Here is a 17467-nt window from a genome sequence, read left to right on the forward strand (position 1 = left end):
CCTCTGTATTTTTTGCAAACTGTTAAACCTTCAGGGTCGAGACACCTGCCCTTGACCTTATATAATTGTTGGAAATTCATGCACAAGAGTCAGGTAGTTAATTATTGTAGTAAATAATTATGGACAGGAGGTGGCGGTGTTACGCACATTATGCCTAATGGTGTTGGGCAAATTGCATTGATTCCTTGGCACTGAATGGAATTGACTACTTAAAGTAACACTTAAAACGGGTCATTTTGAGGTTCAAAATGTTATTTCTGTTTTAATTAAAGTAACTTATTAGATATTGCACCAGTTAAAATACTTTAAACATCCCTGAAAACTTGTTTTCCTGCCTCAGGAATAAAAGTATTTCATTGTCTCTGTTAAATTCTGACAGGAGACAATACTACACTATGGGTATTGGTAGCATACAAACATTTGACCGTTTCTATAAATATATAACCGCATGAAATGTATGTTAAGTGGGTGGAAATAACACCACAAAGACCATTATCAGACTCTTTCTTTTTATCCCTTCCACTTTTTTTAATCCTGTAGTTCTCTCTCCTGATTGGAACGTGTGCTGGTTACCTTGGTGATTAAGAATGCCATGCCTGTTCACCATGAATTAAAATAAAACAAAATAAACAATACTTATTTTGTTCTCCAACAGGCTTGTTTGTTTCCATTGTATTCAATTCATCAGAAATACATTGCATGAGCAAACACAGTTAATTAAAAATAAAACCAAGTGCTTGCTGTCTGACTTTGTCCCTTACTTCTGGGAATCAATCATTCATTGACACACATCATACGACACACATCACACTTCAAACAGATCATATACCGTACATTATAATACAGATTAACCTTTTAAGACTTGACACACCAAATCTCTCAGACTTATCGATGGTGTTACAGTTCCAATTGTTTTCTCCTGTATGAGTTCGCTCTCCTCCTGATAGGATGAAATTATATCCTGACCTGAAAATGCATTTTCTGTTTACTAAAGCAGGGTTTCCCAAAGTGGGTGCTGGCTCACAACGTGTTGCATTGCAAGCTCTTACATCTGCTATTTTTGCTACTTGTGTAACACTGTATGGAGACTCCAATTCTAGTTTTTGAAGCGGTGAAATCCGCTTCCAAGGAGTGGCTTTGTGTGTCCCATGTGTGTCCCCCATGTCCATATGGTCATTTCAGTCCAGAATGAACAGGTTTTATCTGTCCGTAAATGTGTGTCCCATGTGTGTCCCCCACGTCCATATATGGTCATTTCAGTCCAGAATGAACAGGTTTTATCTGTCCCGTATGTCCAGAATATGTGTGTAGTGTCCCGGTCTGATGATTGGATGATTAAAAATGTCCAATACTTTGAGGATTGGTCAAGCTTTACATGACAATTCGGCCCTCCAGATAAAATCATTCAGAATTCAGAATTCAGAATTCGGAAGCTCTAGAACACATACTGCTTCACTTCGAACCGAATTTATATACAGAGTTCATAGCTAGAACACATAGAATAAAAGTTCACCGCCTCACTTCGAACCGAGGTTTGATTTTTTACTATTTGTCGTTGCCATCATGATCACGGTGCCAACTCACTACTGCTGCGCAGGTCAGAGAACCGCATTAACAGAGTATTAGTCTCGTTGGGTGTTATTCAGCTCTGTGACGTTGGAAACAGAGCTATAACCTTGCTGACGTATGCCCACATCACCTTTATGCTGCTTTCTCATTGGCTAAAACTTACTCTAAAGTAACACCGTTGACTTGAATGGGAAAATGAGAAAATGGCAACGTGTAGAGTGCAGTCTAGTTACCTTTTGGGCTCAAACTAGGAGTCTAAATTAGGAGTCGTTCGTCATCGATGATCGATGTTATATATTACAAATGTCACAGGCCGGTCACATGAAACCTGAATTTGTTATTTCCTGAAACGTTCTTTTTGGCTATGAATGTAAGCTAAACATAACATCTCATTGATGACTTGTAAACCCTCACTGTGTAATGGAGAGACTGATGCATAAACGTGTTATTTTAACGTCTTCTCTGATTGTGAGGCTCGGTCTGGTGTTTTATGGAGACTTTCTGGACAGAACCATGGCTGTGAAATACACCGATATTGACTACCATGTGTTCACTGACGCTGCCAGATTCATTACTGAGGGCAAGTCGCCCTACAACAGATCAACATACCGCTACACCCCTCTTCTTGCCTGGTTACTGACTCCCAACATCTACCTCAGCCCCGTATTTGGCAAGATCCTCTTCGTCCTCTGTGATGAACTGTCAGGCCTCCTAATCTTCCATCTCCTCTGTCTGCGAGGTGTGGACTCACAGCGGGCATGTTGCATCTGTTCTCTATGGCTCTTCAACCCCCTGCCCATGGGAGTGTCCAGTCGAGGGAATGCAGAATCCATCCTGTCTGCTCTGGTACTGGGTACACTACTCTCTATGGAACGGAAGAGCCTGACGTCTGCGGCGCTACTCTATGGCCTCTCGGTCCACATGAAGATTTACCCCGTTATATATGCCCTGCCCATCGCTCTGGCCTTGCGAACGCCAGCGCCCCGAGCAGAGGAGAGGACGGAGGTGAGGTGGAGGAGAGCACTGGCGTTCATCGGAAGCTTCCTCAACCAAGAGTCGTGCCTGTTCATCGCATTGTCAGGAGGAGTGTTCTGTGGCTTTACTGCACTCTTCTATCATATATATGGTTGGGAGTTCATCCATGAGACCTACCTGTACCACCTGACAAGACGGGACACCAGACACAACTTCTCCCCCTACTTCTACATGCTTTACCTCACAGCGGACAGTGGTTGGAGCGTGTGGCTGGGCCTTGCAGCATTCCTGCCTCAGCTGGGCCTTGTGTTGCTGGTGTCCTGGGCGTACCACACTGACCTGGCTCTCTGCTGCTTCCTGCACACGGCCATCTTTGTCTCCTTCAACAAAGTCTGCACGTCACAGTACTTCCTCTGGTACCTGTGCCTGCTTCCTCTTCTCATACCTCAGCTGAGTCTGTCACCAAAGCAGGGAATGGCATTGTTAGTTCTGTGGTTCACTGGCCAGGGTGTGTGGTTAGGGCCGGCTTACCTGCTGGAGTTTGAAGGCTACAACACGTTTCTGTTGGTCTGGATGGCTGGTCTGCTGTTCCTGATCATCAACTGCTTCATCTTGCTGCAGATTCTAGCCCATTATAAACATACACAGACCTCACAGAGATGACTTCGTTATCATTCCTTTGATTAAAAATAAATACCGATGTGAGGTGAGCAGTGCACCTTTAAAACCAATGCACTATTTACAAAGGAATAGCCGACCGTTAAACTTATTGTGACCGTAGGTCGCAGTTGCAGATCCTGTCTGTCAGTGAGTCAGTGGGTAACGCCTCAATGTCTATAGCTGACCTGTTGTGACATCATATTGTTGACTCAATGTCCAAGACAGCTTGTTCTGGCAATCATATATGGTGATGATGTGGAACGCCCTTCCACAAGCCCTAAAGGAGAGCAAATCCCTAGCCTCCTTCAAAATTGGTATGAAAAGTCACCTTCAGACAGCTGCTACCCGCGACTTGTAAATAGACTAAGCCCCCATGCTCCCCTCCCCCCCATTTTCTCCTTTTTGTATTTGATGTTATGCTTTTGAAACTGATATTATCCTAGATAAAGTACTATGTTCTATCCGTCTGTCTTTCAATGTTATATGAGATACTTAAAGTGTGGTTCCTGTGGAAATAAGCCTCGGCTTTCTAGGATCTCCTTTTAGTTGACCTTGTACCAGTGATTTGTACTGTCATGAAACTGTACTTTTTTCTATTGCAAACTTCTAATAAATTCTTCAATCAATCAATCAATGATCCCATGTCATCAATATTAAGCCCATATTGGCAATGCCCCTATAAGGACACTCCATATGGCAGGATATGGACAGAATTCATTTGCAAATCAAGACTGCTGACTGTCATCACCTGGGTATCCATACGTGGAGACGACTGGATCATCACTTAGATCTCCATATATGGAGCTGACCTCTACATCTGATTCACAGATGATGCCCTGTAGGTTATCGGCCAACCACACCAAGAGAATCCCTTTTATGCCCATCAATATTAAGCCCATATCTGTTTTTCAAAAGTATTATTATCTCTGACACACAGACACACACACACACACACACACACACACACACACACACACACACACACACACACACACACACACACACACACACACACACACACACACACACACACACACACACACACACACAGGCACATCATCAGTAGGCTATTGTCACGGGGTGAGGCCCTGATTTAGCGTTTTTCTCGATTTCGGGTTTGGCCACCAGGTCACTGTTTGACTTGCAGGTTAACGTCTACACATCAGCTACTGTACTACACTACCCATAAGCCTCGCCGATCTTCGACCAATCAAAAGAGCACAACAACTGACGTAAGTAGTCTCTTGCTGTGGCAGCTGCCAGAAGCGCCAATTTGTAGGCTGTCATTTCGATTTCAACATTTCAATCTTTCTACTCCATAAATTAATGACTTGAAAACAGACCATGTTTCATAACAGAACGGCGTGGTTTTCAGACAGTGTACGACAAGAATGTCGCAGCTTTTGGAGTAAGTAAACCTAAAATGTGAACCATTCATTCATCATCATTAAATTTTAATCATGCATTGACATACGCTAGTAACTTTACGCTCTACGCTGGTTAGAACCAGTGGTGGAAAGTAAGTACATTAACTTAAGTAGGCCTACTGTAAGGAACATTTTGAGGTATTTGTACTTTACTTGAGTATTTCCAGTAGTAGGCCTACTTTGTCTTCTACTCCACTATCTCGGATCCAAATATTGTACTTTTTACTCCACTACATTAATTTTATTTGAGAACCATAGTTACTAGTTACTTTGTAGATTTTGAATATTATTAGAAAACGTACTGTAATCGCTTCAACCCAATACAATTTGACCATTTGTAAATAGCTGATCTACAAGTTCACAATACATCTCGATATGACGCATTGTGAGCTTGTAGATTTCCTATTTAAAATGTTTATATATTTGAAAACCTGCTGAAAAGGGACATTCTTCATAATTAGTAGGCCTACTCTTACTTTTGGTCCTTTAAGTACATTTTGATGCCAAATACTTTTATACTTTAGTACATTTTTAATTCTCGACTTTTACTTGTAACAGAGTTGTTATCAATACTGCTACATTGCAGTATTGAATTTGATACTTACATTGCAGTATTGATACTTAAAATTACTTTCTCCACCACTGACTTGCAGTGTCTGAGGGTGGGACCACAGCAGACTGGATGACAGCAGACTATCTTTTCAGTGAAGATGCCACCAGCCCTGACACTGAGAGGTGAGCAGGAAGTAGCCTACAACTAAATGTCAATTATACTGTATGTTTCAATGTCTCCACTGTGAATCTATTTCTCATGTACAGGTATACAATTATGGCCTTTAGACAGTTAAATACGCCGTACATATTTTGAAATCAGTGTTAAACTAGGATATTTAAGACATGGGGCTCCATCGGCCTAATGAAAGTCAATATTGGGGTCTCTGACTTGAAAGGGTTTGAGAACACTGCTCTAAGCCATCAGCCACATCAGAAATACATTAATATAACTTTTAATTCTTTATTTCAGGATATTCGAGAGCAAAGATTACCTTTTGAAAGAGGTGACAGTCTTTCACAGCTTGTATCTGGATGCATGTGAACGACGCCAGAGTGTGATGTCTGTGATCATCGGTCACTATGTGCTACCTCCAGCCTGTGTTCAAAATGGTGAGGAATGTATTTATTTGTAATTATATATCTGACACAGACACTTTACAAGGCTGTGGCTCAGGAGGTAGAGTAGGTTGGCCAATGATCCGTGGGCCGGCTCCTCCTGTCTACGTGTCGAAGAGGCCATGAGCAAGACTCTGAACCCCTAGTTGCTCCCGGGGAGCAGGTTGGTGCCTTGCATGGTTTCCTGAATGGGTGAATGTAATGCACAATCTATGTAAAGCGCCTTGGATAAAGGCCCTATACAAATGCACCATTTATATAAAAATTAGGATTGTATATAATGTAGCAATGTGTGTCTTTATCTTTTCAGAGGTGAGGGAAGTGGTTGGAAGATTTATTTGGGAGCAAGAGGATTGCCAACTTGTAGCAGAGGTGCGTAGGCAAGATGCTTTAATATACTCACTCTGTCTAATAAAAGGGAAAATGTCCCATTGGTTGAATAAAAGGTTTTATTTTATTGTATTATTTCTTTAATTTATAGGGATCCCCTAAGAGATTCGGTAATTCGACAGGAGATGATCACCTTAATGAAACACTGGATAGAAGCAGAAAGTATGTCCAGATTAACATACTTTTTACTTTAGTTTTTAGCTCTAGTATACAGTGCATAAGTAGAGAACTGCATGGTAAAGCTGCTTAAACAACTATTCTCTGTTTGACAGCTCCGAACAATCTGACACAGACACTTCACAAAATGAAACGGAGGTGTTTTATGAGATGGAGGTTGATCCGGACACTTCTCAAAATGAAATGAACGTGACTTGTGAATTGGTTACAGGTAAGACATTTATATCTTGCTGTGTTAGTCTTATTCATTCTTGTTTACATTAGTGAAGAACATGTTAATGACTGAAATTCACATTCACACATGTAAATCATACACATCACCACTAAAACGATATGCATTGCCTAATTGGCAGTGGCATTTGTAACACTAAACATGTTTCTATTGCATGAAGCTTTAACATTTGACATTTACTTTTTTACTCCAGAAAATGTCAGGGTGGATGACCTGAAGGAACCTGGGCGTTCTCGATGCTCTGTCTGTTAATGCTACAGACACGGTGCACATTAGCTACAATATATGCATAGTTAGCTTAAATGTTACACATTTGAAGTCTAAATATTGACTGCATGCAGCCAACAGAAACTGCAATTTAATACATTGAGGATTTAATGCATAACATAGTTCATCCTCTTATGAGATTTTCTCATTGAACCTTTTACTGTTTTGTGTACTTGCCTTATTTAAATAGATACAAATTAAATAAACATGTTGAGCACGATTGTGCAACTATGATCATGTCTCCATTGTGTTATTATTATGTATTAATAGTCTATAGTGAAATATGTATTAACAGATATGATTCATTGCATAAGAAAGCATAGGCAGTTCATTGTTTGACATGTTCAGTCGCTGTAGGTGTAGGCTATACTGTACATGACTCTGGCGTCATTTGGTTCTGAAAATGTTGAGATTTGAGGTGGTTACCATCCCAACTACCCGAATTGCATGACAGGCGTCTCGCAGCACATGGTTGGTTCTACAGACTATCTGTTTTGCAGTTGCTCATTTAAAGGAGGAGTAAGGCATTACAAATAAAGGTAGCACAATGGTTCTCAAGGTCAGGTCTAGGGACCACCAGGGGTCCAAACGGAACCTTAAAGGTCTGTATCAGTAGACTGGGGTAAAAACATGGTATCAAATGGGGGTCTGTGTCCTAATGCATATCAAACTCAGGCATCTTGAAATTCAAAGGGTTGAAAATTAATGCATTAGCAGCAGAAATACCCAAGTTTTCATTAAATCTTGAAGTCATGTGTCACTAATTCACACTGCACATTGCTTCAGGACTATTAGCAGCCCACAATGCCAGTTTAGGAAGTTTGGCATAGATTTGGTGTGTGTGTGTGTGTGTGTGTGTGTGTGTGTGTGTGTGTGTGTGTGTGTGTGTGTGTGTGTGTGTGTGTGTGTGTGTGTGTGTGCGTGCGTGTGTAGATCCATAGGGTTAGGGTCATAGAGGTTAGGGTAGATCTCCACAACCACAGCCATCCATCCCTATGATCTCCATGGAAACACTTCCGGGTTCTGTAGGGTCTCCTTTGATTGGCTAAGACGCATAGGACGCATCATGTGACTAGACAAGAATACAGCACTGTGCACCTGGCACATAAATAAATACACACGTATTCTATATTATGTATATAAATAAATACATATGCTAATTTCATACAATTGCAATAATATTACTTTCAGACCAGATAATGATTTCAGGTTCGTTGTCCACACACAGCCATATAGTACCGCCCCTTCGAATGTTAAGCCAATCAGATGCTTTGTTTTCGTTGCTGCCCACACGAGCAGGAAGGGGTGTACTTTGAGCCTTTGAGCTCGGGATGGTGTTTTTTACTGGTGTTTCAGTCCTCCTTTGAGCTCAGTGTTATCCTATGAGTGTTATATTATTCAGTCAACATCCCGAAAATCAGGTGCTTTTCAGTCTTTGGAGTCGGTGAAGTCAATCCACCTTTTTGCGAATAGGAATTCCTGCATTTTGTCATGGAGAAGGACAATCTGTCCGTAGTACTGCATGCTAAAGGGGACCTCAGACTGGTACGACAATTCAGCCTCAATCTTACATGACAGACATCCTGCTAGTTTATACATCTAGCTTCGTATGATTTTTATTTGACAGCATTGTTGTATTCCTTCTTATTCCCAGGATCAACGCCCCATTCCTGAACCAGGTCCAAATGGTAACAACAATTCCAGTTGTCTTCTTTGTTTTCTATTTGTTTTTTAATATTTGGGCAAAGTAGCTGATGTTGCTGCATTTCATCATGTTTAGGGAGTTGAATCATCCCCATTGCATTCTTGTATATGGCATGTTATTATTCTCAGTGTTAATTTATCCTAACACTCAAAATGCACTCTACAGGTTTTAGTTCCATAATGGAACCAAAACCTTACCTTTTGTTATTTGATGATATCCTAGTACTGTGTTCTATCCGTCTGTCATTCAATGTTATATGATATGAGATACATAAAGGGTTCCTGTGTAAATAAGCCGAAAGGTTTACTAGGATCTCCTTTTAGTTGACCTTGTACCAGTGAACCGTACTGTTGAGAAACTGTACCTTTTCCTATGCAACCTTCTAATAAAGTCCTCAATCAATCAGTCAATGGAACCAAACCCTGTAAGAGTCTATTTCCATGTATGCACTGTGAGAGTTAAAGATGGATAAATTAACTTCCATTTCTACCCTTTAACTGTACCTAGAGGTTCTGCTCCAGATGCACTCTGTTGGGATCTGTGGATCAGACGTCCACTACTGGCAGCACGGGCGCATCGGGGACTTTGTGCTGAAAGAGCCCATGGTCCTTGGCCATGAGGCAGCCGGAAGGATTGTGAAGGTTGGCACGTCAGTCAAGCACCTCAAACCAGGTGCAGTCTGTCAGAGGTGCTGTGGTGGCTATACTGTCTGCTGCAGAAATGCTATTCTGTTCAAAGAATGTTTACAAGTCTTTAGGTAACAAATATGAATATAGCTGTCAATAGAATAGATTTGGTTATTATTCATGTTAAGTAAGTAATACTTTTGTCGCGCTTATCTTTTTTATGGCACACAACAGTGGTATATAATAGAATTGAGCATATATTGTTTTAAGTTGTGATAGGTACATTTCATTAGTTTTTACAGCTTACTTTCACTGTCGTTGCAAGATCTCACAGTAGACATATAACAAGTTAATCCACACGACACTATGCTTCTAGAAAGTTTTACTGTCCTATAAACTGACTTGCTTGCGTTCAACAGGGGACAGAGTGGCAATTGAACCCGGTGTGCCCCGTGAGATGGATGAGTTCTTCAAATCCGGACGTTATAACTTGTCTCCCACCATCTTCTTCTGTGCCACACCCCCTGACGATGGAAACCTGTGCAGATACTACAAACACAGTGCCAACTTCTGCTACAAGTAATAATCATGTAGTTCCACTGTTTCATAACCTCTTTCAGTTATTTTTCACAACCTGTTACAACATGACTCTTAGTGTCTTTCTTGCTTAACACTGGCTTATTTTCTATTCTCTCTTTACTGTACTTTTTCTTTCTTTTCACAACTATCTAGGTTGCCAGACAATGTTACATTTGAGGAGGGGGCATTAATTGAACCTCTGTCTGTGGGGATCCATGCCTGTCGCAGGGCTGGGGTTTCCCTCGGCAGTAGTGTGCTCATCTGTGGTTCAGGTGAGAAATTGCTGTGTCATTTGTCTGTTGCCAACTAACATCCTCAACCATGACACTGGTACACGCAATGAGGATGTGAATGCTCATTTCTTCCGTTATCCTTTTTCATTTTATTAACAAATAAGGTTCATTAGATTAGCAGTCTACAACGAGAGATGGTCACAGTAAAGTTAAAGATATGAGAACAAACACAGTTTATAAACAAGTTACATGCCCATGCACATACTGTAAGCTTGCTATGTGTACGGGCAACACAAAAGTGGGTGTCATCACAAAAGTGAGACTCATCCTGACTTAACAAAACTCTTGTGGAAAAGCCCAATGAACCTGAACACCACTTGTAACAGGCATAATATTTAACATAACCTCTAATCACTTCTAACCTCTAGTGAAAACAGACTTAAGATTATCTTAAGCAATACTTTGTAAAGTTATTTAACCATTCTCACTGTAAATCAAAAGGTCTGGTTGTACTGTGCAGGAATGATAAATATATTGCACACGAGTCCTCATGACCCAAATCCCCAATTGTCACAATAGCTAAAATTGTGAAAATGTATTTAAATGTATTCTTCTGTTCTTTACTCTCTTATAGGACCTATTGGGCTGGTATGCTTGCTTGTAGCAAAGGCAATGGGAGCCTCACAAGTGGTCATTACCGGTAAGAAACTAATAATAAACAACCTACTGATCTCAAGTAGTTAGTGACTGTGGTGGGAAAATTACAACTCTGCACTCATCTCTGCTGTGATTCTTACTGTGACTCAATACTGTATGTTGACATTGAGTAGTCATCTCTCTTACCTCGTGTGCATGTAGTGGCAGAGCACTCTCTTCTATTGAGACTATAGCAAGGTCAAGATTGGTAATACTGTATGAGCTATGCTGTTTGTCTGTGAGTTGTTCTGATTGAAAAGCTATTGTAACTACCCAGCCCACTGAGAAATGCTGACATACTTCCAAAAATATATGATAAGAAGGACGTGCACATCCAAAGCCCTAAATCAGTACAGCACTAAAGAAAACATAAAACGCTTGCACACTGTTCGGCTCCATTTGGAAAAAATCTGTATTGCACCACTAAGTGCACAACACTTAGTGATGCAATGAATATCTTTTTCAAATGGAACCCAACCAACAGTGTGCTTTTTTATGCTTCCAATGTTTGCAATCTTTAAACCAGGCCAACAGTGATTTGTGGATTCATCTTTATTGATTGATCTCACCGATGATGATTACAAATATAGGAAACATGCAGTGGCATTTCCACAACATAATACAGCCTGTAGTTGCTTTTCTAACATGTTCTCAGCCTCATCCTATGATGTCATCAGCAGAACTACAGAGAGTAAACTCCCCTTTCTGACATTAAATTGACTGTTGCTGTTGTTACCATCTATAGATCTGTCCTCTGAGCGTCTGGCAATGGCCAAGGAATTGGGTGCAGACTTTCCACTGACGGTCAAGAAAGAAGATGGACCTCAGGCTCTGGCTAAGACTGTAGAGGACACACTAGGATCTCAGCCTCACATTACTATTGAATGCACTGGTGTTGAGAGCAGCATTCAAACGGCCATATATGTACGTGACTTGAAACACAACTAGACCATTGCATTAAAGATAGTACTTTCAGACAAACTATCAACCCAGCACTCAGAGATAATTAAAAATAAAGTCAAGACACTGTTATTGAATGGTGCCTTGGACACTGAAGCATCATTATATTAGCATACAGTAATTATGCAACTAAAAAGCAAGGAAACCAGAAAAGAATGGTGGACCTCAGGGTCCATGTGGATCTCAGATTTCATGTGGGCCTGTGACGTCTGTTATCAAGTTCAATATTTCAAAAATTATAATACCTTTGTTAAAACATATTAGATTAAATTAAACATTGCCTACTGGCAGTGTACACAAGGAATGTGGCAGGTCCAGCAGTTTGCGAGATTCGCTCCAGACACAGACTGACAGACACACAGACTAAACTCCTACAGAGCTGTGCCTTAAAAAAAGAGTTATGTAAGGTCAGATTTATCTTTGAGCAATATGCTTGGAGGATATCGTTTGCATTTGGATAATAACCAGAATTAGCTGGGGTGTTCCCAGATGCTTACTTGTTCTCTTTCCGTTAAAAAGTCAAGGCAATATATGTGTGGTTTGTTCCCTCTCAGGCGACACGTTCAGGTGGTGTAGTGGTGCTGGTGGGTCTAGGCTCAGAGATGGCCACTGTTCCTTTGATCAATGCCGCTGTCAGAGAGGTAGACATCAGAGGGGTGTTCCGCTACTGCAATACGTAAGTACATCCATTATTGTCACTGTCACGCTCAATGTAGATGTTTCAGAATTCAGTTGGACCGACTTGGCTAGAAATGCATCCAACGAAATGGTTGACAACCTCAGTATTGGCTCAGCATTTGCGGAAGTATTCAAGCGTACTTCCTTAATATGTGTGTTCAGTGTATTAATCATGTTGACAGGATCCAGCTCTTAAGATATTTTTTTCTGACTGTGTTCCAGCTGGCCGATGGCCATAGCCATGTTAGCGTCGGGAAAGGTCAACGTGAAGCCCCTGGTGACCCATCGTTTTCCTCTGGAGCAGGCGGTCCAGGCCTTTGAGACCACTCGTCAGGGCCAGGGGGTAAAAGTCATGTTAAAGTGTGACCAGAGTGACCAGAAGCCTTAACCTGACGACCGTTAGTGAAACAGCGTTCACCGTCCATAGATTGAGAGTGACACAGCATACCGATGATGAGGCATAAGACAAAAGACAAACGCCAGTACAAAAATCTATAAAAAAAAAAAAAAAACATGAAGACAAATTACTGGCTTCAAATCAGGTATGGCATACAGTGCTACAGAGGCAGACAATCACAGCATTTCTGTTTTGTATTACCCAATCATTTATTGTATGTGATTGTGCCAATGTTTAATTTCCAAGCTGTCTAATACCTTATTGCCCAGTATCCTTATTGTGCCTACTGCCTAATTTCATTCTTTGCCACTCTCCCAATTTTAATAAACATTTTATAATTTTATAGAGCATGTAACTATTTTTTAACTGTCCATAACTATGAAATGCTATGTTTAATAGTAAAAATAAATTAAATTAAATAAAATGGTACGAAAAAAGCCTTTTTGTCCTTCACTTGCACTTCTCAGTTACACACACCAGGGGGAACCAGAGTCCAAATATTGTGGGCAGATGCAACCTTACCTACCATATTGTGGTACTTTCTGTGCATCACATTCAGTTGGTCGATCCAAAAAATAGACGGGTTTATCTTAGAGTTTATTATCTTGCCACAATGACTTGATACTATCTTAAGAGGCATGCACACAGATAATGTTCATATGGTTAGATCTTTAGTACAATGCATTTTTAAAACCATTACTCGGTGGTAAGGCTTTTTCTGTCACAGTGTGTGTGATTCACAGTTCTCTCTTTCTCTCACAAGGCTGAAAGCCAACATACAGGATGTTTGCAGTGATTAAACTGTGTGACTTGTTTTTACATGAGCACACTACTAGACAAGCTTTTTTTGTTTGTTTTGTATGTACAGACATTCTAATACTGCATATGGCAATGGAAAACAGCTCACAACACAGTACATTCACAATCCACTCATTGTACATTATGAGCTTCAGTCAGGAACACTAAAGATGACATACATTAGAATAGCACACAAAAATGCAAGTTTCATACACATGATTTGGATTTCAAAAGCATTAAGAAAGTATATTCATAGTTTTTGTTGAGTTGCATGTTATTCAAATGTGTCGTTTTTTTGTGTTTATACATGGGTTTTTAGAAAGAAACAAAACTTGCACAATGCACACCCCATAAAATGACTTGTTGTTATTCAGAGGCTGAATTTTTGTATTGCCGTTTGATGACATAAATCATAAAGATATGGCATTTTCTTCCATAAAACCATTGCTACAAGCATTGGTTTGGTTCACAGACACAAGACCATTAACTTAACATACTTAAACCAGACATATCAAACAGCAAAGTCATTCCCAAAGACTCCCTTTTCATGGTCAACTAACTATACTGTACTAACAGGCATTTTACTGTGTCTTGGGCACTGCTGTCTGCTTTCAAACCAACAGTAAGTTTTATTAAATATGTACAAAGCAACCATGGCCCTTTTCCGCGTTCCTTCAGGCCCTATATTAGCAAAATACGTATGTATTTACACAAGAAATAAATAACAATAAAAGAAAATGAAACGGGTATACAAGAAGTACTGTATTACATGATGTGAATATAAAAAATAAATTGTGATGCATTCGCCCAGTCCTTGCCATCTCACTGAACACACAAGACCACAAACACAAAAGACAAATAAATAGCATAAACCATATCACACTCTTCAGCTGGTAAGATGAACAAAGCGTCCCAGGAGCCAATGGAATTGGCATTGCATTTTAAGCAAAAGGAAGATGATAAACATTAAGTCAGTGGTTCTCAAATCAATGCATTTAGCTGCGGACTGCATTAAAAGTCATCAGTAGAGGAAGGGGGAAAAAGAGAAAAGACTTCCTGGGCACAGAGAGAAGCCATCCTTTTCAGTCCTTGGTCAGCTTGGTTTGCCCTTTATGACTACCAGGAACCAATCACAGCGACAGCATGTAGAATGGTCCTTGTCTGCTGTTGTTTATTATATGTACATAGGCGTCTCCTGTCCTGTTAGGAGTCTGAACATGGCTGCTGGCATGGTCTTCATGTGAATCTGGAGATGAAAAAAATTACATTGGAATCTCAGCAAAATTAGTATCACCTTTTCTCATCTCTGTGTGTGTGTGTGTGTGTGTGTGTGTGTGTGTGTGTGTGTGTGTGTGCGTGCGCGCGTGCGTGCGTGCGTGCGTGCGTGCGTGCGTGCGTGAGTGCGTGCGTGCGTGCGTGAGTGCGTGTGTGTGTGTGTGTGCGACATGCGCATGCCTGTGGACTGACCTCGCCAACAGAGTTAGAGAGAGCCTGGACTATCTTCTCGTGTGCTGTGGCCACCACACTCTGGCCATTTATCTCTATGATTCGGTGGCCCACGCGGACCCCTCCTCGCTCTGCGATGCCCCCACGCATCAGGCTGCAAATCTGTGGGGTGAAGACGACAGACCTCATGTCACAGCATTCCTCAAGGAGACCAGAGTAATATCCTCAGTGAATCCAAAAGGACTTCATATGGGAATGCCCATATATGGAGGAAGACAGCCCATGTCTGTGTGGCTGGTTCAGACTGGGATCTCCAATATATGGGCAATTTTGGGCATAAAAGAGAATATGGACCTCCATATATGGGTACCAGGGGTCACCATTTTTTGTTTATTTGTTTATTTGTTAGGATCCCCATTAGCTGTGCCCTAAAGCACAGCTACCGGTAGTCTTCCTGGGGTCCTCATATAAAAGCAGTACATACATTTAAAAAATCGCACCCGTGCGAAGTGAGCGGTGCAAACTAATTCCTGCGCAAATCAGTGTTGATAGGCATGCATGGCAATATTCTTTTTGTTGTGTATGATGTCAGTCTAGAGGTCTGCTCAGACTATATAAGTCTTTATTGTCATTTCTCATCAGTTAGTTGACCAAGCTACGGATTGTAGCTTGTAAGAGTGTCGTAGTGTAATGATAAGTGACCTTATTTACCTCCAGAGAGGCCTCCAGAGAGGCGAGAAGAGGCCAGAAGATGAATATTTTAGTTTTTCAAAGTCTGTTCATTTGTATTTTAAACTTGTATTACCTGCCTATCATTTATAACCTGTAAGATTTTCCACAGTCTGTCTAATTTTATCGCTTATAAGTGATATTCATCTAATATAATTTTGAAATTCAAGGTTAGCACCGCTCAATAATTTTTTATGACGTATTTTACGCGGCCTAAACGCGTTATGACGTATTTTACGCGGCCTAAACGCGTTCTAAATCAGGGTGAACCAATCGAGTGCCTCTGTGACTATGACATCATGGACAGATCAACAGAATCGAAGTGTTTCATTGGTCTAGCGAACTCATGTCATCATCATTTGTGACATCATAGTTTTGGTAAAAAAGCGGTCTATAGGAGCGGTTAGCACCGCTCAAAAACATACATTTGAAACATACATACATTTAATCAATCATACAAAATAAATATATAAACATATATAAAACTAATTAAAAAGCATTAAACGTTCCAATACATCCTAAAACAGATATGAAAACCGGCCTTGTGTTGCCTGTCTAGTGACATTATGTATATGACTCCAAATAGTTTTTTAGCGGATTGTACCTAAATAATGGTGATTTGGATTGTAAAACCTTCCATGTTGAGAATATTATTGCAGCAGTAATTTTGTCTTCAACTTTTAGCCATTGTAAATCGAAATGCATGGTGATGATGTTAGTTCTGAATGGACACTGGAGAGCAAGACGTGCGTGCTGCCTTGTTCTGTACTAATTGGAGTTTGCTTAAATCTTTCTTTGCGGCATTTGACCATATGATTTGGCAGTAATCAAGTTGTGAAAGAACAAGTGTGTTTAGTACCATTTTCATTAGATCCGGTGTCAAATATGTTCTGCATCGCCTTACCACTGCCAATGACCTGCCCATTTTCTTTACAACACCATCTATGTGCTTAGATCAGGACAATTTGTCATCAAGGGTGATGCCCAGGAGCTTAGTTTCCTTTACTTGTTGAATGGATATTTCATTTATAACTAGTCTGAGCTCTGGCTCTGTCCTTAAAGCATAATTTGAACCAAATACTATGCTTTTTGTTTTGGATGTATTAAGTATCAATTTATTTTCCAGGATCCATTTTCCAATTTTCTCTAGCTCACTATTCAAAATAATATTTAAATCTGCAGATGTTGTTGCTGATGCATATACAGTAGTATCGTCTGCGTACATCGTTGATTTGGCATTTTTTAGAACAAGAGGTAAATCATTTGTAAATATGGAATACATATTGGCCCCAGGCAGCTCCCTTGAGGAATTCCACATTCCATAGACCTGCTAACTGAGAAACTCCCATTAAAGAAGACACGTTGTGCTCTATGTGTCAGATAGCTTTCCATCCAGGCAATAGCAGATTGTTTAAATCCATAAGTCTCCAGCTTTCCAAGAAGGAGCTTGTGGTCAATTAAGTCAAATGCAGCTGTAAAATCTAATAGGACTGCCCCACAGATCTTTTTGTCATCCAGATCTTTATACCAGTCATCTGTCATTTGCTCTAGAGCTGTACATGTAGAATATCCCTTTCTATACGCATGTTAAAAGTCAGTAATTACATTATTTACAGCAAGGTATTCTTGTATTTGATTGAATATTGCTTTCTCAAAGATCTTACTTAGTGCTGGTAACAGACTTATGGGACGGCTATTAGGGCCACTAAATGACCATTTCCTGTCTTTAGGCAGTGGAATTACTTTTGCTTCT

At 40.4% G+C, this 17467-nt stretch overlaps 4 protein-coding genes across 4 annotated transcripts in view; 3 read left to right on the plus strand and 1 right to left on the minus strand.

Moving 5' to 3' along the window:
- Positions 1-1989: 1989 nt before the first annotated feature.
- LOC308288746 (GPI mannosyltransferase 1-like) lies at positions 1990-3207 on the plus strand (the record flags this gene model as incomplete). Its single annotated transcript, XM_080730216.1, has 1 exon — positions 1990-3207. One exon carries the CDS (start codon positions 1990-1992, stop codon positions 3205-3207), a length of 1218 nt encoding a protein of 405 aa, XP_080586342.1.
- A 1799-nt stretch (positions 3208-5006) lies between these two features.
- Positions 5007-6583, plus strand: terb2 (telomere repeat binding bouquet formation protein 2; the record flags this gene model as incomplete). Its single annotated transcript, XM_080730217.1, has 6 exons — positions 5007-5016; positions 5285-5366; positions 5656-5795; positions 6112-6173; positions 6283-6353; positions 6580-6583. 6 exons carry the CDS (start codon positions 5007-5009, stop codon positions 6581-6583), a joined length of 369 nt encoding a protein of 122 aa, XP_080586343.1.
- Positions 6584-8198: 1615 nt separating this feature from the next.
- On the plus strand, positions 8199-13429 carry sord (sorbitol dehydrogenase). Its single transcript, XM_080729774.1, has 9 exons — positions 8199-8412; positions 8522-8555; positions 9080-9244; positions 9618-9777; positions 9931-10049; positions 10645-10710; positions 11452-11630; positions 12221-12342; positions 12567-13429. The coding sequence occupies exons 1-9, from the start codon at positions 8359-8361 to the stop codon at positions 12730-12732; spliced, it is 1065 nt and encodes a 354-aa protein (XP_080585900.1). The 5' UTR covers positions 8199-8358; the 3' UTR covers positions 12733-13429.
- A 1284-nt stretch (positions 13430-14713) lies between these two features.
- The window catches only part of apba2b (amyloid beta (A4) precursor protein-binding, family A, member 2b), a gene marked incomplete at both ends in the record, with an annotated part of 47789 nt that continues 45035 nt past the window's right edge, over positions 14714-17467 (minus strand). The window contains 2 exons of the mRNA XM_080730218.1: positions 14714-14785; positions 15007-15147. Coding sequence (XP_080586344.1) covers positions 14714-14785; positions 15007-15147 — 213 coding nt within the window. The remainder of the gene's footprint in view (positions 14786-15006; positions 15148-17467) is intronic.

This window comes from Nannobrachium achirus (assembly GCF_963921795.1).
Source record: "Nannobrachium achirus genome assembly, chromosome: 7".
Classification (NCBI taxonomy): domain Eukaryota; kingdom Metazoa; phylum Chordata; class Actinopteri; order Myctophiformes; family Myctophidae; genus Nannobrachium; species Nannobrachium achirus.